Here is a 20,579-nt window from a genome sequence, read left to right as displayed (position 1 = left end):
CCGTCAGAAATATTTCCTGAGGAAAAATAATCCGGCTTCTGCTTCTCTTAATGAGAGCGCCGCAATTCCCCTCACATTTTCCCCGAACGTTATAAAATGGAGGCGCTTCCAGACTCCCCAGAATTCCCCGCGGCGACCCACGTCCCCTCGTGGGGAAACTACGCCTCCCAGAACCCTTTGCACGCGTGCGCCTCCTGGACTTGTTGGGGAGCGTGACGCCACTCGATCGTCAGAGCTGCTCTTACCCAGGGTGCCTTGCGACCCCCGCTTAGCTTCACCCTCCCTCCCTCTCTCCTCTTCCCCTTGAACGGAAAGGGAGAAGCGAGCCGGGCCCGCCTTTGGGAGGGCGGCCGAAGCAAACTACGCTACCCAAGAGGCGTTGCTCTTCGCGCATGCGCGGCGGCGCATCACTCAAGGCGAGGGGGATTTGCGCTTGCCGACAGGAGGGTCTTGAGTGAAAAATAAGTGAAAGGGGAGGGGGGGGGGACAGAAAGCCAAGAAATTAGTTTTCGTTTACTGAGGCGAAGGAAAGGCGCTGCCCGGCTCTGCTGGTAAGAGGAGGCCGCGCTGAAAGAGGCCTAGCGGTTGTCATGGAAACGGGAGGGGCCTGTTGGGGTGTCAGACCCCCCCCAGGGACGGGGCGGTTATCTCGGTGGGGGGTCGGGGGTCTGCGATGGCTGGACGTTTGCGGGGCTCTTAGGGCGAGATGGCGGCCCTCGGACGGGTCAGCGAATGGCCTTCTGAGGCGCTGGACTCCTAGCCCATCATCCCCAGCCAACCTTGTACCCCCATCATCCCCTGCCAACCCCCCCTCATCCGCAGTTAACCTGTGCCCTCAACATATGCAGGCAGTCTTGCACCCCCATCATCTCCGGCCAACTTGGCCCCATCATCCCCAGCCAGTGTGTACTTCCACCATCCCCGACTGGCATGTGCCCCTATCATCCCCAGCCAGTATGACAAGTGGAAGCCGCTCTCCAAAACAATCTGCCTTTCAGGGGCTCATCCAACCCCGTGTGACCCTGTGGAACTCACCGCCACAAGACCCAGAGCGATTGGATGGAGCAGGAGAAATTATAAATACCTATTTGTTAAATCTGTTCTTTAGACCAGTTTTTTCCCAACCTCAGCAAATCCCCCAACTGGCTGGGGAATTCTGGGGAGTTTGGGGGATTCTGGCAGTTGAAGTCCATACCTATTAGCTTTGCTGAGGTTGAGAAACTCTCTTCCCCAGGACTTCCAGGATCGGACCTTTGCAATTTACTCTCTCGAAGTTTTTACCACTCCTTTCTTCCTAGCTTGCTTTTTAAGCTGATGCCCTCTGCTTTCTTCCTAGGTCTCGCTTTGCTCGGCTGGATTTTGTCTGTTGTCGACTTGATCGAGGGTGGTGGGAAGCCATGGCGAACACAAGTGGGGTGGGAGACCCTGGCCTTCTACGGATGAGCATTGCCTCCCAGTTCTTTTCGGGGGAGGAAACGGCAGAGACCGACACCATGACCACGTCAGAGAAAGTACGACTCCCAGGATGTGAAGCTTGAATGTTGCCATGATGGGATCTCAGTCTGGACCAGGGGTGCTATTCAGCAGGTTCTGACAGGTTCACAGAACCGGAAGTAACAAATTTGAATTCCACCACTGGTCTGGACCCATAAAACCAGTTGGGACTTAACGAAATTCCCATCTTTGCAATTTCTTCCCTTCTTCCTCTATAGCAGAGGTGGGCAACTATAGCCCCTTGACAACCAGTGGACTTCGACTCCCAGAATTCCTGAGTCAACTAGAATTCTGGGAGTTGAAGTCCATAGGTCGTAAAGGGACCATAACTGCCCACCCCTCCTCTGTAACTTTGATCCTTCAGTCCATTTGTTCTTTCAATCACGGAGTGTCACATTTACAAGAAAAACAAATGTTTTTTAAAAATTCAAACTCTTTTTCCATTCAATCTCTCTTACATCAGTTATTAAGTTTTATTACACCCACTAATTTCCCATACATATAATAGACTTCTCTGGATTTTCTTTTTGTTCCTGATACTGATTTTGGTTTTTTTTTTTTTTTTTTAAATAACCAGGTTGTGGATTTGCTGAATCAAGCTGCCTTAATCATCAACGAGTCTAAAATCACGATCCTTAAACAAGTGAGTGAAGTAACTTTTTCCTTTTCTTGAATTTGAACCCAGGCTTTCTTCAGTTAAATGGTCCCCTCTCTGGCTGTTAGGGGAGCCGTTAGCCTAACTTCCTCCAATTTAGTTTCTATGTATTTGAATAGCCCAATGGTCTCAATTGTGGCTGTAAGTTGAGAAACTACCTCTACCATGTATTTCAGTTAACCTATTAGAGCAGTGTTTTCTCAATTTTGGCAACTTTAAGATGTGTGGACTTCAACTCCCAGAATTCCCCAGCTAGCATTCTAGGAGTTGAATTCGGCATTCTGGGAGTTGAAGTCCACACGTCTTAAAAGTTGAGAAATGATGTATTAGAGAATTAAAATCATAGGCAATTCTATACGTTAGAGCCGTTTTTGCATCCGTGAGCCAAATGAATTAATCTTCAGCAAATTATTAAGGTCTCTGGGGTCTATATCCCTCCCTTGTATTTTTCCCACAATCTTTGTACAGGAGGCTGTTTGCTCCCATCAGTATGACTTGTGGCTGCCACACAGGGATACTCAAATATGTGCCAGAAGGATTATTGTAGCTTTTCCTTCTTGCTTGCCTGTATTGTTCTTCATTTTCTTTTCTTTCCCCCTTTTCCTAGGTCCAGGAATTGATAATAAACAAGGACCCTACCTTGCTGGATAACTTCCTGGATGTGAGTTGGCTGGGAATCTTCATAGAAATCTCCTTTTCTCCACAGTATCTGCTTTGTGGTTCTTCCTACCCATAAGTGCCACCACTGGAGAGTTTTAAGAAGAGATTGTACATCAGTTTGTCTCAAATGGTTTAGGGTCTCCCACTTGGCAGAGGGTTGAACTAGAAGACCTCCAAGACCCCTTCCCACTCTGTTATGCTGTTCATTTGTGCCAACCAGTTGGGTCTGAATAATCCCTTCCAGAATAACCGAGGGGTGGGGAGATGGTGGCTGCTAGAACCAGACTCAGCTCTTAGTCTTCCTCCTTGATTGCTCCTGTCTATTACTCAAGCTCTGTTCTGGCTTGGCTCACAACGAGATGTGTTTTTTGGGGGGGACTGAAAGGCCAAACAACCATGAAAGCAAATCCCTCCCCCTTTTCTGCTTCTCTGTTGTAGGAAATCATCGCTTTCCAGGCAGATAAGTCCGTTGAGGTGCGGAAATTTGTAATTGGATTCATAGAGGAAGCCTGGTAAGTCCACGGCGTCCTTTTCATTTACTTATGTATTTTATCACATTTAGAAACTGCCCCGCTCCCTCCCAGAGGGACTGTGGGCGGGGTACAAATCAGCAATTAAAAACATAAAACGGAACCTCAAAATGTAAAGGCAAAGATAGTCAAAATTCAACATTAAAAGTTAATTAAAAGGCAGAGGGAGGACTTTCAGCCTGGCTGGCTGGGGAATTCTGGGAGTCCGCAAGTCTGAAAAGCTACCAGGTTTGGAGACCCCTGCTTTAGCCATTTTTGAAAGGCCAGGAGAATTTGACATTTTGATCCTTGTGCTTCCGAGGTAGCGACAGGCCATTTAACCTGGTTCCTGAAGTGCTTCCTTTTATTTCTGTGGCAGCCGTATTTGTAGACTTCTGGTTTGTCCTCTTTTGATTCATTCCCGTTTTTGCATTTGTTCTTTTCAGCAAACGGGACACGGAGCTGTTGCTCAAGCTCATTGCCAACCTGAACATGCTGCTGAGGGATGAGAATGTCAACGTAGTGAAGAAGGCCATCCTGGCCATGACCCAGCTATATAAGGTGGCCTTGCAGGTGAGTTAAGCTAGAGCCTCACTTGACCCTTCCTTCCAATTTGACTGGGAGTTTTCCCGACATCTTCCTCACTTCTTGAAATGAAAAGTGGAACCTGAGATTTGCACCTTCCTAGAAGAAAGGGATGGACCCAAGTGAACAGGACACAAAAACCCTGAGTGGGAAATGGGTGGCAGTCATGAGGGCACAGGATTGTAGCGAGCATCCTTTCTCTACCTGTGCCCCCATTGGTCTGGCTAGCGTGCAGAGCTGCTTACGGACTTCCTTCCTTTGTTTTGCTGCCCAGTGGATGGTGAAGTCCAGGGTGATCAACGAGATGCAGGAAGCCTGCTGGGAGATGGTCTCGGCCATGTCCAACGAAATCATCCAGCTGCTGGATTCCGACAATGACGGGATCCGCACTCATGCCATTAAGTTTGTGGAGGGGCTGATCATCACCCTCTCGCCCCGTATGCCGGAATCGGAGGTGCCCAAGCGACACGAGAACGACATCAGCCTCGACCGGGTTCCCACGGACCACACGTACATCAAATACAGTAAGGAGCTCTGGGGCACAGCGGTTAAAGTACAGCATTGCAGGCTAACTCTGCCCACAGCCTGGAGTTCGATCCTGACAGGGCTCAAAGCCTTCCATCCTTCTGAGGTTGGTAAAACAAGGACCCAGATTGTTGGAGGCAATCTGGTGACGTTGTAAACTTCCCAGAGAGTGGCGTAAAGCACTACGGAGCGGCATAGAAGTCTTTTAAGTACTATTGCTAAACGCTATTGCTAAGAGAGGCAGAGGGGGGCGCTCAAGAGTTGTAGACATATTTCCTGCTTGCTCTAAAGCTAAATGCCTGGTGGATCAGGCAGGAAGGAAACTTGAGAGCCAGACATTAGGTCCCATCTTCCCAGCCAGACTCCTGGCAGATGGGAATGCTAGTCCCAACCATATTACAAGGGCTATCAATCCCCAGCCCTGCTCTAAAGGGACCCGTTGTTATCAAATCTCCAAAACAGCCCTTAGGAAAAGCTGACCCTACTTGAATCTTCTTTCTTATCCTAGATCATCCTACAGATGCAGTAAGATGTGGTCTTGTTAGTTAAGGCATTGGACTAGGGCAGAGCTGGGCATTTTATGGTCCGTGGGGCACATCCGTCCCTTTGACTGTCCTTACCCGGTCTGCAGTGGCGGGCAGGCAGTGGTGGTGACTCTCCATAGCAATCCCAGTTTGTCATGGGACCTCTTGGGAAAATTAATTGCCCATCTCTGGAAAGGGCAATTTTCAACCCTGACAATTTTTAAGATAATGTGGGAATTCCGAAAGTTGAAGTCCACCCGTCTTAAAAAGTGCCGAAGTTGAGACACAATGAACTACGCGAAGCCAGATTGGAAGATTTTCTGAGACTTGGAAGTTTCACAGGAGCCCAACCTACCTGTCCGGGTTGTTGTGGAAATCCCATTGATGGAGAGTGTTGTATAGCTGCTGCTTTAGGAAAGGCCGGGTACCGATTTCATAAGCGGAATAATGCAGGTGTGATGGAATGTCATGAGCTGGATTCCCAGGAGGGAGGGGCTGCATTCCAGAGGAGCAAAGAGACAACTCAGTTCAGAGAGAAAGAGAGTGAAGACAGCTCCTCCCTAACAGTTCTCGAAGGACAGGCTGGGGGAGGGAGCAGGCTGCTTTAGTGTGGCAAGATTCTGTCTACAGGCGTGGAATAAGAAAAGTCTGCTTAAGGAGGCACTAGGTGTCCTTCTTGGTTCTTGGGGCCTGACAGGTAGCGGTTTATAAGTTGATTTCTACTAAGTCCCTCTCTTCTCCCCACCTTCACCTCCCCCCAGATGCCCTGTGGGAGGAAGGGAAGGCAGCGCTCGAGCAGCTTCTGAAGTTCATGGTACACCCAGCCATCTCCAGCATCAACCTGACAGCAGCCCTGGGCTCCCTGGCCTCCATCGCCCGGCAGCGGCCCATGTTCATGTCAGAGGTGATCCAGGCCTACGAGACGCTGCACGGTAAGCCAGCCAGAGTCACTGCATCAGCGGCTTGGCTGTACACTTCAAGTGATCTAGAACGTAGAATAATAGAGTTATTATATAGGGACCTCGGAGGTCTTCTAGTCCAACCCCTGCTCGGGCAGGAGACCCCAGACCGTTTCGAACCAATAGTTGTCCACCCTCTTCTTAAAAAGCTGCAGTGTTGGAGCCACCCACAACTTCTGGGGGCCGGCCCTTCCACTGGTTCATTGTTCTCACCGTTAGGAAGTTCCTCCTTAACAACCGGGTTACTAACTGAACAACTGCAGTGATGCACATAACAACTGTGTGGCAAGAAAGGTCATAAAATGGGACAAAACAACCATTTTTGTGTTTAGCCACAGAAATTTTGTGCTCAGTTGTGGTTGTAAATCAAGGACTATCTATACGTACTAGGATAGAATGCGGTGTCCTCTTAGAAAGTAGCCTTTCTTTGGTTCTTGAGGTCATTGTTATTATGGCATCTTATCAATTAAGTTGTAGGCTAGGGGTGGGCAACTGTGGCCCTTTTACAACCTGTGGACTTCAACTCCCAGAATTCCTGAGACAGCTTGGCTGGAGGAATTCTGGGAGTTGAAGTCCACAGGTTGTAAAAGGGCCACAGTTGCCCACCCCTGCTGTAGGCTGATCCTTGGTTCTTTTAGATACATTTAAGGTTATAGTTCTAGTTGGCTGTCTTAGCCAGCTCCCTAGAGGGTAAACTAGAAGTCCCTGTTTCTCTTCTAGTACTAGTAGTATTGATTGATTAGCCTTGTGACGTTGTCAACAGTTAAGCCTCCTCTAGTTCTCTCCCCCAGCCTCTTTCTCCTGGGAGAGAAACCTGGGGGCGTCCTTCCCATTTCTGGATGCCTCACCTGCTTACTGTTCTGTCCTCCCGGCAGCCAACCTCCCTCCCACGCTGGCCAAATCCCAGGTGAGCAGCGTCCGCAAGAACCTCAAGCTCCACTTGCTTAGTGTCCTGAAGCACCCGGCTTCCGTCGAGTTCCAGGCCCAGATCACTACCCTGCTGATGGACCTGGGCACCCAGCAGGCTGAAATCACCCGCAATATGCCTAACCTGAAGGAGTTACGCAAACGCCCTCGGGATGACAGCGACCCCACATTGAAAAAAATGAAGATGGGTGAGCGGTCTTTGAAAGGGCAGGGGGGCCTTGCAGGTGGGGAGGGGCGTTCTCTTTCGCCAAAGAAAGATGTTCATCTTGGTGCAACTTTTCTCCTCCTCCTGGTTGCAGAGCCCACCCTTGAGGAGGATGACGAGGACAAAGACCTGGAGCAGGGGACGGTGCCCAGCCCCAAACCCTCCATTCAGAGCAGCACGCAATCAGATATAGACATCACAGCCGAGTTTCTGCAGCCTCTTTTGACTCCAGATAACGTGGCCAACTTGGTGGGTATTCTTGGGGTTTAGTTGCTAAACCAGCTGTTGTCTTTTCTGTGAGCATTTTCTGCCCCCGGAGAGAAAAATCCTTGATGTCAAAGAAGGCTAGAAGTCTGCTTTAGAGCAGGGATCTCCGACCATGGCAGCTTTAAGGCTTGAGGACTTCAGCTCCCAGAATTCCCCAGCCAGCCATCCTATCCTGAAAAAGAACGGATCAAAGCATCTTATTCTGGAACCAGAACCAACAATTGTCCCTCTGCTGGTGTTGGATTGATGCGCTTCTCGCTTAAGTCGTAGAGTTTGGGGGAAAGCAGTTCGGCAAATTTAAAAGATAGATTAAATATACTAGATTACACTACTAGATTCTGTAATAACTTTGTGCCATATAGTGTCTTGGCTACTGGTTCATATTTACGACAGTTGCAGTGTTCTGGGCTCCTGGGATTTCCCCTGTGGCGACCTTCTGACAAGCCAAGTCAGTGGGGAAGCCACATTCACTTTAACAGCCAGGTTACTAATTTATTAACTGATACGATTCACTTAACAGCTGTGGCAAGATATGCCATAAAATGGAGCAAAACTCACTTAACAGGTGTAACCTAAGAACAGAAATTTTGGTTGTAAGTCAAAGGTTACCTGTATAGAAAAATGACAATAAATGTTATCTCTTCTTATCCTATCCTATCCTATCCCAACCCATCCCTTCTCCTCTCCCCTCCCAACCCATCCCATCCCAACCCAAACCCTCCTCTGCCCTCCCTTCCCAACCCCTCCCATCTTTCTTGACTTTCTGTCCCTCTCCTTGACCGACCGTGCTTCCCGTTGGGTGTTTTTCCACCCCCAGGTGCTGATCAGCATGGTGTACCTCCCAGAGAACATGCCGGCGTCCTTCCAAGCGACGTACACACCAGTGGAATCCGCTGGGACTGAAGTCCAGATCAAGCACTTGGCGCGGCTGATGGCCACTCAGATGACCGCAGGTGGCCTGGGGCCGGGTAGGTCTGCCAAGGGAGCCTCGGAGGAGCCGCATGGCTGCAGGCACAGACCGGGCAGGGAGGGAGTCGGAGGAACGCTGTGAGTTACAGGCAGTCCCCTCCTACAGCCCTTCATTTAACAATTGCTCAAAGTCACAACAGCACTGAAGAAAGTGACTTATGACCATTTTTCACACTTACGACCGCTGCAGCATCCCCAGGGTCAAAATTCAGATGCTTGGCAATTGGGATGTACAGGTAGTCTTCAAATTACAACCGTTTGCCTAGTGACCGAAGTTACAACGGCGCAGAAGAAAGTGACTTACGGCCACTTTTCCCCCTCACGGCCGTCGGAGCATTCCCAGGGTCACGTGATTTACATTTGGCTGCTTGACAACTGACTCACCGGTGATGAGGGTTGCAGTGCCCTGAGGTCACGTGATCCCCGGGGGCCATGCTGGCTGGGGAATTCTGGGAGTTGAAGTCCACCTGCCCAAAGCTGGGGAAGAAAGGCTGCTCTCATCCCTTAAGGGGAATGGGGTTGCCACCGGTCAACTGTTAACTCTCCCGTTTTCCCTGGCAGGAGTGGAGCAGATCAAACAGGTCAAGGAAGCCGTCAAAGGAGAGAAGATACCCAAGCCGGAAGGCGTCTTGATCAAGCGACGCCTTTCCACCCTTAACCTCGGCCAGGCCATCTCCGTGGTGGGAGCTGCAAGCCCAGCTTCTCCCTCCACGGAGATCCCACAGGCCAAGCGGCGCCCGGAACCCATCATTCCTTCCACCCAGCCAAGGTGAGCTGAGCGCTAGCAGAAAGGCTCCATTATGGCCCGACAGGACGGGATCCGAGAGACTTGGCAATACACAACACGGGGGATTCCCGAGAGACAAGAGACTGGCATAAGGGGTGGAAGGTCCTGGCCTGGGAGATTAGCAGGGCCCCAACCCTGTCGGCTTTTCGTAAGGCTTTAAAAAACCCGGCTGGGGCTCCGATTGTGCTTAGGGCCTCTGGGCCTTAGGGATCCCTGGACAAGGGTCTCAGCTGCTGTGTGTGTTTATTTTGGGATGCTTTCATTGGTTTTTCTATATATATATAATAAGCAGCCCAGACTCATTGCTTGAGATGGGTAGCTATAGAAATTGGATAAGTGGATGGATGGATGGATAGGTAGACAGACATGGATAGATAATGGGTGGATGGATTTTTGCCAGTACAGGTAGTCCTCGACGTACGACCACAACTGAGCCCAAAATTCCTGTTGCTAAGTGAGAAATTTGTTAAGTGAATTTTGCCTCATTTTACCACCTTTCTTGCCACAGTTGTTAAGTGAATCACTGCCATAGTTAAGTTAGTAACATGGTTGTTAAGTGAATCTGGCTTCCCCATTGACTTTGCCTGTCAGAAGGTCACAAAAGGGGATCACATGACCCCGGGACACTGACCGTCATAAATATGGGTCAGTTGCCAAGCATCTGAAGTTTGATCACCTGACCATGGGGATGCTGTAATGGTCGTAAGTGTGAGAAACGGTCCTAAGTCACTTGTTTCAGTGGCGTTGTAACTTCAAACAATTCACTAAACAGACAATTGTACGATTACCCGTATGGCACCCCACTAGCGCAACCCCCCTGCGTTTGGGAGGAGCCCCCTCCTCCTCCTCCTCCTCCCCTCCCCTCTCAAACGCCGGCCTTGCTGTGCTCGTGTTCCAGGCTGGTGGGCGCCAGTGGCCGCAAGAAGATCTTCCGCCTGAGCGACGTGATCAAGCCTCTCGCGGACGCCCAGAAGGAGAAGCTCAAACTGGCAGCTGTCAAGCGGATCCTGCGCTCCGAGAAGGCCGTGGCTTACAGTGGGGCAGCCCACGTACGTCGGGGGTCCCCAACCCACGGGTTTGAACCCGGGCCGCGGGGCAGATGGGCAAGCACACGTGTGTGAAGTTCCACTTGCACGAGCCGCACACAAGCAGGCGCAGATGTGCGAAGTTCCGCTCGGATGAGAGGAGGGCGCTTGCTCTTGTGCGAGAGGCTCGATTTGCGCAAACGGAACTTGGTGTGCAAGCATAAGGCCCTCCACTCGGACGAGCAGAGCTTGGCACATGTGCCCAAAAGAGCCTGCCGCTCGTGCGAGAGGAGCCTCGCGTGCCAGCACAAGCATCCTCTGCATGCGTGCAAAGCTCCGTTTGAACGAGGGGAAGGTGGCTGCACCTGCTGCTTGTACGTGTGGAGCTGTGTACGCACACACACACACGTACACCCCTCCAGGAAAGGTTTGGGACCGCTGAGGTCAGTCGAGGGGGCCAGGTGACCCCCACGGGCAACCCGGTGATGGACTATCCTGGCCTCAGCCCGGACTTCCCTCCTCCAGGCCCGGGTGAAGATCCTTTCCTCCTTGGTGACCCAGTTTGAGGTCCCTCTGAAGCAGGAGATCATGGCCTTCATTCTGGATGACATCCGTAACCGGCTGGACCTGGCCTTTGCCTGGCTCTATCAGGAGTACAACGTTTACCTGAGCCAATATCCCACCGGCTCCCTCAACAACTACGACGAGTGTCTCATCGGCCTCCTCTCCGGCCTGCAGGAGAAGCCCGACCAGAAGGATGGGTGAGTCCTTGGCCCTGCAGAGCCGGGAAGCTGGATGGACATGGCGATGGGGGCACCTCCGTTTTATGTTTGGGACCCTCGTGTTTTATTTACTTCCCAGTTACCGGCAGTATTCTTAAATTAGAGCGGCCACCAAGTTTTAGCAAATCTCTCAGGTTGAAGGTGTTGGAAGATTTGGAAACTGGCACAAGAATCAGCTGAATCTGGTTATCGGTATCCCGCCTTTATTATTTTTACAAACAACTCAAAGTGGCAAACATATCCAACACACCTTCCTCCTCCTGTTTTCCCCACAACAACCCTGTGAGTTGATTTGGGCTGAGAGAGACGGACTGACTCAAAGCCACCCATCTGCCTTTCTTGGCTAAAGTGGGACTAGAACTCCCAGTCTCCTGGTGGTTGATCCAATATTACCCAGCTGGCTTTCATGCCTAAGGTGGAACTAGAACTCACCATTTCCAGTTTCTAGCTTGGTGCCTTTACCACAAGACTAAACGGGCTTTTTCCTCCTAGTTTTAGAATTATTTTGGAGGGACAAGAATTGTTCGAAGACGGGGCATCAGGTTGCCCCGTCTCCTCTGATAAAATGTCTTTTCTTTTGGAAATGAATTTGAAAGGGCTGCTAGTCAGAATGATATCCATGTAAATAATTCAAAAACCCCGTTTCCTCTGGCGGCCTCTGTTTTAATCGAGACGTTTGTAATCAGCTTTTGCTGGCTGAAGAATGGCTTATTTTTATCTTCTCCTGATCGTTCGCTCTAAATTCTTGACTCTCTCTGGGTTTGCTTCCATCGCGTCTCTTGTAGGATCTTCACCAAGGTGGTCCTCGAAGCCCCCCTGATCACGGAGAGCGCCCTGGAAGTCATACGCAAGTATTGTGAAGATGAGGTGCGTCCAACCACCACAGCTGAATGTTCCTTCAAATATGGGACTGCCAATTCCAGCATCCCCAGCCAGCATGACAAGCCGAAGTTCTCATTCATCGCAATTGATGCGTGAGAACTTCTGTGCCAGTGCTGGCTGGGGATGATGGGAGTTGAATTTCAGGCTGACATCCGGGGAGCACCAGGTTAAGACGATAAGGACTGTGTTATACCCACGGATCTGAAATGCTGCAGAGGGTGGAATCATAAGGTTGGAAGGGAGCCTGGAGGTCTTCTAGTCTAGTCCCGTCCATGGTAGGAGGCCTGTTTTCTGGCGCCTGCGAAGACCAGCTGACATGCGCGCCAGGAACCAGAAAAGCAGCTGGCAACGGCACATGTGCCCACAGAGAGAGCTCTTTGTGCCACCTGTGGCTCAGGTGCCAGAGGTTCGCCATCACGGCCCTATACTATTCCAGACAAATGGCTGTCCAGCCTCCTGAAAACCTAGTTTAATTTGAGAAATTCCTTTAATTAAAAAATTAATCTTTTTAAATCTAGGATTTTAAAAAAGATTCAAACTCATCATTTTGGGGTTGGGGATTAAAATGTTTCTTCAGGCATTCCAGAAGAATAAATCTTTCATAGAAATGTTCAGTAATGCTCCCCCAAAAATCTTCCATTAGAAAAATTGGAGGGAAATTCCTTAGGCAGGATAAGGAAATAATGCACTGAGTCGATACAGGTAGTCCTCCACTTACGACCACAGTTGAGCCCAAAAGTTCTGCTGTTCAGTGACTTTCGTCCCATTTTATGACCTTTCTTGCCACCGTTGTTAAGTGAATATGGCTTCCCTATTGACTTTGCTTGTCTGAAGGTCACAAAAAGAGGACACAGCAATGGTCATAAATATGAACCAGTGGCCAAGAATCTGAATTTTGATGACGTGATCATGGGGGATGCTTCAAAAGTCGTAACGCTGAAAAATGATTAGGTCACTTTTTTCAGCGCTGTCATAACTTTGGTCACGAAATGGAACTGTTGTACGTCAAGGACTATCTGTAGTATATTCTTATCTCACACCTTTTCACTACATCAAGGGTGGGCAACTATGGGCCCTTTACGGCCTATGGACTTCAGCTCCCAGAATTCCTGAGCCAGCCAGCCGGCCAGGAGTTGAAGTCCACAGGTTGGACTTCAATAGTCTAGAATGAGATACCTAATAATAACTTTATTGTCATTGTACGTATATACACAGTATACCCATACAACGAAATCCACTTAACACCCAAAGGCCAGGTCCTAAGAAAAGCATCAGTTGGGAAAATTAATATTTTTGAACCTACTAATAATGTTCATGGGATTTTTTTTCCTTCCACCTTTGGATCGGAACACATCCTGCTGGGTTCTTCTGGGCTGCTTTGCAGAGCCGGACATATCTGGGCATGTCGACCCTCCGCGATCTGATCTTTAAGCGCCCGTCCCGGCAGTTTGAATACCTGCACGTCCTGTTGGACCTCAGCTCCCACGAGAAGGACAAGGTGAGTCCTCTGCCCTGGGACAGCCAACGTTTGGGCCAAAATACCCCAGGTACAGCTCTTAACAATGTTAATGCTAAATTTTCCCATACAGGAAGCCCTCGACTTAACAGTTCATTTAGTGACCATTCAGTTACAGCAGCACTGAAAAAAGAGATTTAGGACCATTTTTCACACTTACGACCGTTGCAGCGTCCCTAGGTCACGTGATCAGAATTCAGATGCTTGGCAGTTGACTCACATTTATGACGGTTGCAGTGTCCCTGGGTCACGTGATCCCCTTTTATGACCTCCTGGCAAGCAAAAGTCAGTGGGGAAGCCAGAATTCACTTAACGGCCGCCTTACTAATTAAACAATTGCCGTTATTCACTGAACAACGGACGAGTAAGGTCGTAAAATGGGGGGCAAAACTCACTTAACAGGGTTGCTGTTGTGGAGAAAATAGGAAGGCGTGTGGGATACGTTCGCCGCCTTGAGTTATTTGTAAAAAAAAACAAAATAAAAGCGAGATATAAATAAGATAAGTAGAAGAAATAAAATTATCTTGATGCTTCTTGTTGGATTTGAAAATGACCCTGTCAGGGCTGGCTGTGCTTCCGTCTCAGGTTCGTCAGCAGGCCCTCCTCTTCATTAAGCGGATGTACGAGAAGGACCACCTGCGGGAATATGTGGAGAAATTTGCCCTGAATTACCTGCAGCTGCTGGTCCACCCCAACCCCCCTTCCGTTCTCTTTGGCGCCGATAAAGATACAGGTAACTAGTCCCAACAAGGAGATCGTCCAATGGGCCTTGGTCGCCTTCAGGCACAAGTAACCAGATCGACACCTGTAAAGTTTAAGCTCACTACTTGATTACATCCTGCCTATTATCCAGGAATCTCCCCACACTGTCAGCCTCCACACAGACAGATAAGGTTCTATGGAACGTAAGGAGGTGGTGGGTCAGTTCCGGACCTCCTGCAGCTGCGCATGGACTCGGGGCGAATTCCGCACTTGCAGCCTGCCCTCTACTTGGCTGGGTGTTGTAGGAGAAAAGCAGGCAGAAGCTGGGGGCAGAGTTACGCATGTCATGAGCCTAGAATCATTACATTCCTACAAACAGTTTTTAAATCCAACCCCTCTTCAATTCCATTGACCCTAAATTGGGGCCAAATAGAGGTCAACGGAATTCAAGAAGGGTTGGATTGAGACCATTTGTGGGAACGTAACGATTCTAGGCTGATGATGCATTTGACACTTCCTCCCCCAGCTCTGCCTGCTTTTCTCTTGCAGGTGTTTCCCGACAGTCTCCTTCCCTCCCTCCCTCCCTCCCTTTGTCTCCTCAGTCATGGCTACCTAGCCTTTTCCTTTTCAACCTTCCTTTCCCTTGCAGAGGTGGCCGCCCCCTGGACCGAAGAGACCATCAAGCACTGCCTCTACCTCTACTTGGCCCTCCTTCCCCAGAACCACAAGCTGATCCACGAGTTGGCCTCTGTCTACACCGAGGCCATTGCGGACATCAAGCGCACCATCCTCAGAGTGATCGAGCAGCCGGTGAGTCAGCAGAGATCCACCCTCTCTCCTTCCCTTCTCCTTCCCCGTTGCTCACTCTTCCCAATTTCCAGATCCGTGGGATGGGCATGAACTCTCAGGAGCTGCTGAAGCTGGTGAAGAACTGCCCCAAAGGAGCCGAGACTCTGGTGACCCGTTGCCTCCACAGTCTGACCGATAAAGGTACGACTTTGCCAGGTGATCTTTAGGTGGGGACTCATGGCCACTTGACCCAGGCCATTTGGGCTCTCCGGCTACTCAAAGCCACGCGGTTTCTCCCTCTGCAGTTCCTCCATCTCCAGAGCTCGTGAAACGGGTTCGAGATCTCTACAACAAGAGGCTCCCGGATGTCCGATTCCTCATCCCAGTTCTCAATGGCTTGGAAAAGGTACCCTTTGCGTTCTTCCTGCTTTAACATTTTTATTGAATTATAAGATAAGATACAAAATACAAAAGTTAAATAGGAAAACGGTGGGGAGGAAGAGAAGTGATGGAGGATAAGAAAAGAAAAAGAAACACCGACTTCCGACTCGCTCTCTTGCAGTAAAATAAGGCATTAGCATCAAATCACAGCTTTTTGCTTTTTTGTTGAACCCTTTGTGTTCTTATGGGAGGTCACCTTCAGGTGCATCACTGGGAGTCCTCGACTTATGGCCACGATGGAGCCTCATTTTTTTGCAGCCAAAATTTGTTCAATAAATTTTGCCCCGTTTTTGCCCCACTCCCGTCCCTTTGTAGAAAGAGGTGATCCAGGCTTTGCCCAAACTCATCAAGCTGAATCCCATCGTGGTGAAGGAAGTGTTTAACCGGCTCCTGGGAACACAACATGGTAGGAACCCATCCCGACTGCAAAACTCCCATCTTGACTTTGTGTTGCCCGTGCAACGAGGAACGGATGCCAAGGTCGGGAAAAGGGAGTGATGGAGGAGGAGTCGAGTTGTCAAACCGAACAAGTGAACCCAGCAGCTTCGTCCTCTGGTTGGTCCCTGGGGTTCTGGAGAACTTCCGTTGGCTAATTCCTCTTTGCTGTCGTTTCAACAGGTGAAGGAAATTCGACAGTTTCCCCCCTCAATCCTGGGGAGCTGTTGATCGCCCTGCACAACATCGATTCCACCAAGTGTGACATGAAGTCCATCATCAAAGGTTGGCTGCCTCTGGGCTTCTGCTCCCCTTCCCCTAGAACTCATCACGGAGGGGTACACGGTTCCCTTCAAGGGGCACCTGGGTGGGTACTACAACTCCCAAGGCCATAGTGACCGAAGGGTCCCGATTTACTCGAAGCTGGATTGGAAGGAAGGCTCCAAGGCCCCCATTATATCCAGTAGCATACATAGTCAGGCGACCCTTGGAATTCTCACATTGTTGTAGCTCTGGGTTTTTGGTTGCTGGCCTCTCAAGGAAATACACAAACGTGTGTCGCCTCTTGTCTTGCCATGCATCCAACCAGAATAAGAGATCTGGAAGGGACCTTGGAGGTCTTCTAGTCCAATCCCCTGCTCAGGCAGGAAACCACAGAGAAAACTATCACAATTGAAGAGGCTGGACTTATTATCCCAAGGCTGGAAGTTATCACAAGTGAAGGCTTGGGGAATGGTACTGTAGATGAGCAGGCTGAGCCCGAGGGAGGGAAGAGTCAAACGTATCATCAGTCTCGAATCTGTTAATCAGAATTCCTTGGGCTCTTATCTACACCAATTTGCTTGGGCCATTCAGATTCTTGTCCGCAGCTTAAATTTGAATAAACCTTTATATTCATTTGTCTGGGTTTCTGATTTCCCGCCCTTGACAGGGATCAGAATTATCTAAAGATGATTTAACATCCCAGTTGGGGCTCCTGTTTCTTGGAGGCCCATCGAAGGACTGACCGTTTGTGACATGCGTGGCCCCCTTTTGCATCCTCCTCCTGGTTTTTTTGGAGCAGTTCCTTTCCTCACGTTCCTCGATTTCCCTGCCCGCAGCGACCAACCTGTGCTTTGCTGAGCACAACGTCTACACCTCGGAGGTGCTGGCTGTGGTGATGCAGCAGCTGATGGAGCAGAACCCCCTGCCCATGCTCCTCATGCGGACGGTCATCCAGTCACTGACCATGTACCCCCGCCTGGGCGGCTTTGTAATGAATATCCTTTCGCGCCTCATCTTGAAGCAGGTGAGTCTGGGGGAGGGGGGGGCAGGGAAGAGAGCCTGGGGCCCTTAAGCAGCTGGATTTCAACCACACAGGCGAGTCCTTGACTTACAACCGCCACGGAGCCCAAAGCTTCCAAGCGAGGCAGTGAATTGTGTCCCGTTTTGCAAACTCTTTTTTTGGCCATGGTTAAGCAAATGGCCACCCTTAAATGGCTTGATTTGGCTTGTCAGGAGCTCCCCAGGCGTGTTGCAGAGAGCAATCCCAGGATATGGGCAGCCGTTGTGAGTGTGGGTTGCCAAGCCCCCGGAGTCTGCTCCTGTCAGCGTGGGGAATGCTGCGACGGTCGTAAGCGTGAGAACTGGACATAAGTCACTTTTTTTTCAGTGCTGTTGCAGCTTTAAGGCCAGTAAACCGATGGTTGTAAGCCAAGGACTGCCTGTATAGCAAAAGGCCATTCTTTTCCCGAAGACCAACGACGGTTTTAATTGCGGTCTTGTTCCCCACCCAGAGTCCATGGGATTGAATTGGGTGGCTGTAGAAATTGGTGATTGGGATGGCCCTGGAACCCCTTGCGCCCCACCCCAACCCCCACCCCCACCCCAGTAAGGTCCCCTCCAACCCTCCAGACATTCTCTAAGAGTGGGCCTAAAGATCTTGGGGCTCCAAAGAAAGGGCTTCATGTTGGAGGCATCTTAAAGATTAATATCAGATCCCAGCTCCCCCCATCTTATTCCCTCCCCCCCCCATCTTTTAGCTATCGTATTTTGCATTTTTATAGTTTTGCACTATTTATATATTTATTTTTTAATATTGTAAGCCGCCCAGAGTAACCCTGTGATAAGATGGGCGGCAACATGTTTGATGGATGAATGAATGAATGAATTGGAATTGATGGATGACTCAAGTTGCTCAGCCGCATTTTTGAACTCTGCTTCCTCCCCAGGTGTGGAAGTACCCCAAAGTCTGGGAGGGCTTCATCAAGTGCTGCCAGCGTACGAAGCCCCAGTCCTTCCAGGTCATCCTCCAGTTACCCCCACAGCAGCTCAGTGCCGTCTTTGAAAAGTGCCCAGAGCTGAGAGAGCCTCTGCTGGCTCATGTCCGCTCCTTCACCCCCCATCAGGTAGGGGCATCGCGTATATGAAGAAGACCGAGTAAAAATCCAGAATGTACCCCCGTTTGCTTCAAAATATATATTCTCCAATGCAGTTGCTGGGACAGAACTGGATCAGAGTTAGTTAGAATTAATTAGAATTAGGATTATTCTTTATTGGCCAAGTGTGAATGGAAACAAAAAGAATTTGTTTCCAGTGCAGAAGCTCTCAGTGTACATGCAAAGCAATAAAGTGATAATCATAGATACTGATAGGAAAAGGTAATAGGAAAAATGACAAGGATAGTAGTACTAATAATACACCCCCTATTATAGGGGTAAATATCTTTAGGCATAAGACAGCGATGTAGGAATTAGGTGTTCAACAGAAGTGGATCCATGCCAAGATGTTAGTTTAAAAGCTGAACCCAGAATAATTTTGCATTTGTGTCTCGGAGTCTCTGCTAAGTAACTAACCTTCATTTGGCTGCTTTAAGTCCTGGCAGTTGACCCGGTGTCCTTCTTACCCCCAGCAAGCCCACGTCCCCAATTCCATCATGGCCATTCTGGAGGCCACCAACAAACAGGAAATGGAAGGCAAAGAACTTCAGCCCCTGGACGAGGGGAGGGGCCCTGCTCCACCCAGGACGAAGACCCTGAGAAGAGAGAGGGAGGTCAGCACTCTGAGGGCAGATGGGGGGGATGGGGGTTGAATGATTGCACTGGGCTGAGCCGGTCAGGATTGAACCCCTGGCAGTGGGCAGAATTAGACTGCAATACAGGCAGTCTTCCTCGACTTAACAACCATAATTGAGCTCCAAATTTGTGTTGCTAAGTGAGACATTTGCTAATTGAATTTTGTCCCATTTTACCACCTTTCTCGCCCCCTTTCTCGTTGTTAAGCGAATCATCACAATTACCAAGTTAGCAACACGGTACTTAAGCGAGTCGGGCTTCCCCAGGTCGCAAAAGCAGATCATGTGACCCCGGGACGCTGCAACCGTCATAAATGTGAACCAGTTGCCAAGCGCCTGAGTTTTGATGACGGGGCTGCAATGGTCGTTAAGTGTGAAAAACGGCCATAGGTGCCTTTGTGACTTTAAATGGTCACTAAACGAACCGTTGTAAGTCGAGCCACCAGGGCTCTTAAACGACCCGAATCGCTCAGGCCTGCTGGGCCTAACCTAGCTGGATTCTCGAAGAGCTGCTTTAGCGGATCCTAAAACCGAATCTGCTGGATCTACAGGAAGAAGCGGAGCCCCAGCCTCTGCTGCCTCGGGTGTCCCAGGACATGATCGCCCTGCGCCTGGCCCAGGAGAAGGCCCTGAAGCGGCAGCTGGAAGAGGAGCAGAAACTCAAGCAGCAGCAGCAGCAGCAGCAGCCACAGGCTCGCCCTGCTGGCCCCCCCACCCCTCCTCCTGCTGAAGAATTGGTGGACCTCCCGGAAGACGTGCCCGAAGCCGAGACCCCCACCATCTTCATCAGCATGCAGGAGGAGGAGGAGAGTTTTGGGGGGGAGAGCTCCCTGCTGGATTCCAGCTTGGAAGGACCCTGGCCCACCAAGGTACCCCTCTTTGAATTTTCTTATTTATTTTAGTTCGCGTCCCGCCTGTGTTATTTCTACAAATAAATCAAGCATAGTCAACACATCTTCCACCTCCTCTTTTCCCCACAACAGGTGGGTTGGCCTGAGAGAGATTGGCCCCAAATCACCCAGCAGGCTTTCATGCCTAAGGTGGGGACTAGAACTCCCAGCCTCCTGGGGATTGGCCTAAAGCAGTGTTTCTCAACCTTGGAAGCTTGAAGATGGGTGGACTTCAACTCCCAGAATCCCCCAGCCAGCGCTGCTGGCTGGGGGATTCTGGGAGTTGAAGTCCACCCATCTTCAAGCTTCCAAGGTTGAGAAACACTGGCCTAAAGTCACCCAGCCGGCTTTGATGGCTCAGTCAAGACTACAACTCATCACTCCTGCTGTCTAGTCTGATCAAGCTGGCTCCTTTAATGGAATATATTGGATATTTGGGATTGGGGGCTCTTGCTCTCCTCAGCGAAAACAATTGCCCCCTTGACTCCAATTCTGGGTGCCGTCATCGCAACCTTTCCCAGCCAAGAACCAGGTTACTTCCTCGGATTCCAATTCAGCTAAAAACCACATTTGTCTAAAATTCTCCGCTTGGCTTCCAATGGTTTTTCCCCACGGCCAGACTGACGGGTGTCGTCGTGTCACTTTCCCGCAGGAGCTGCTCAGCAAGGAAGGAGGCGGTGGCAACAGCAGCTCAGACGAGGGGTCCTCCAGCAAGACCCCTGCCCCTGCCCAGCCCACCCCTGCCCCAGAAGAGCCGGCCAAGGACAGCCAAGCGGCAGAGGCCGGCTCAGCCAGCCCTTCGGAGGAGCCCCCGGCAGCGCCATCCAAGTCCGGCACTGAGGAAGAGGAGAAGATGGAGTGCTGATTTGGGAGGGGGGGGAATGGCCGGGTGGGAGTGGGAGAAGGGGAAATTGGGGGGTCTCGGCTTTCTCAATAAAGCATCTCAGCTATCCTTCCTGGTCCTGGTCTGCTTTCTGCCAAAGGAGTTCAGCCACTTTT

General features: G+C 50.2%; 1 protein-coding gene across 1 annotated transcript; it reads left to right on the top strand.

Annotated features, from left to right (window-relative positions):
• Positions 1-243: 243 nt before the first annotated feature.
• On the top strand, positions 244-20,532 carry SYMPK (symplekin scaffold protein). The gene is made up of 27 exons (XM_034438160.2): positions 244-551; positions 1,337-1,511; positions 2,072-2,137; positions 2,757-2,810; positions 3,248-3,321; positions 3,765-3,891; positions 4,178-4,427; positions 5,714-5,884; positions 6,787-7,026; positions 7,138-7,292; positions 8,128-8,278; positions 8,841-9,048; positions 9,965-10,115; positions 10,617-10,852; positions 11,659-11,740; positions 13,140-13,253; positions 13,857-14,004; positions 14,623-14,783; positions 14,855-14,963; positions 15,068-15,168; positions 15,519-15,609; positions 15,822-15,923; positions 16,739-16,926; positions 17,849-18,025; positions 18,529-18,669; positions 19,242-19,559; positions 20,233-20,532. The coding sequence occupies exons 2-27, from the start codon at positions 1,398-1,400 to the stop codon at positions 20,443-20,445; spliced, it is 3,942 nt and encodes a 1,313-aa protein (XP_034294051.2). The 5' UTR covers positions 244-551; positions 1,337-1,397; the 3' UTR covers positions 20,446-20,532.
• The last annotated feature ends 47 nt before the right edge of the window (positions 20,533-20,579 follow it).

The sequence above is a fragment of the Pantherophis guttatus genome, chromosome 10 (assembly GCF_059756535.1).
Source record: "Pantherophis guttatus breed Tessera chromosome 10, ASM5975653v1, whole genome shotgun sequence".
NCBI lineage: Eukaryota > Metazoa > Chordata > Lepidosauria > Squamata > Colubridae > Pantherophis > Pantherophis guttatus.
Note: the sequence above shows the minus strand (reverse complement) of the source record. Positions and strands in the feature narration are given on the sequence as shown.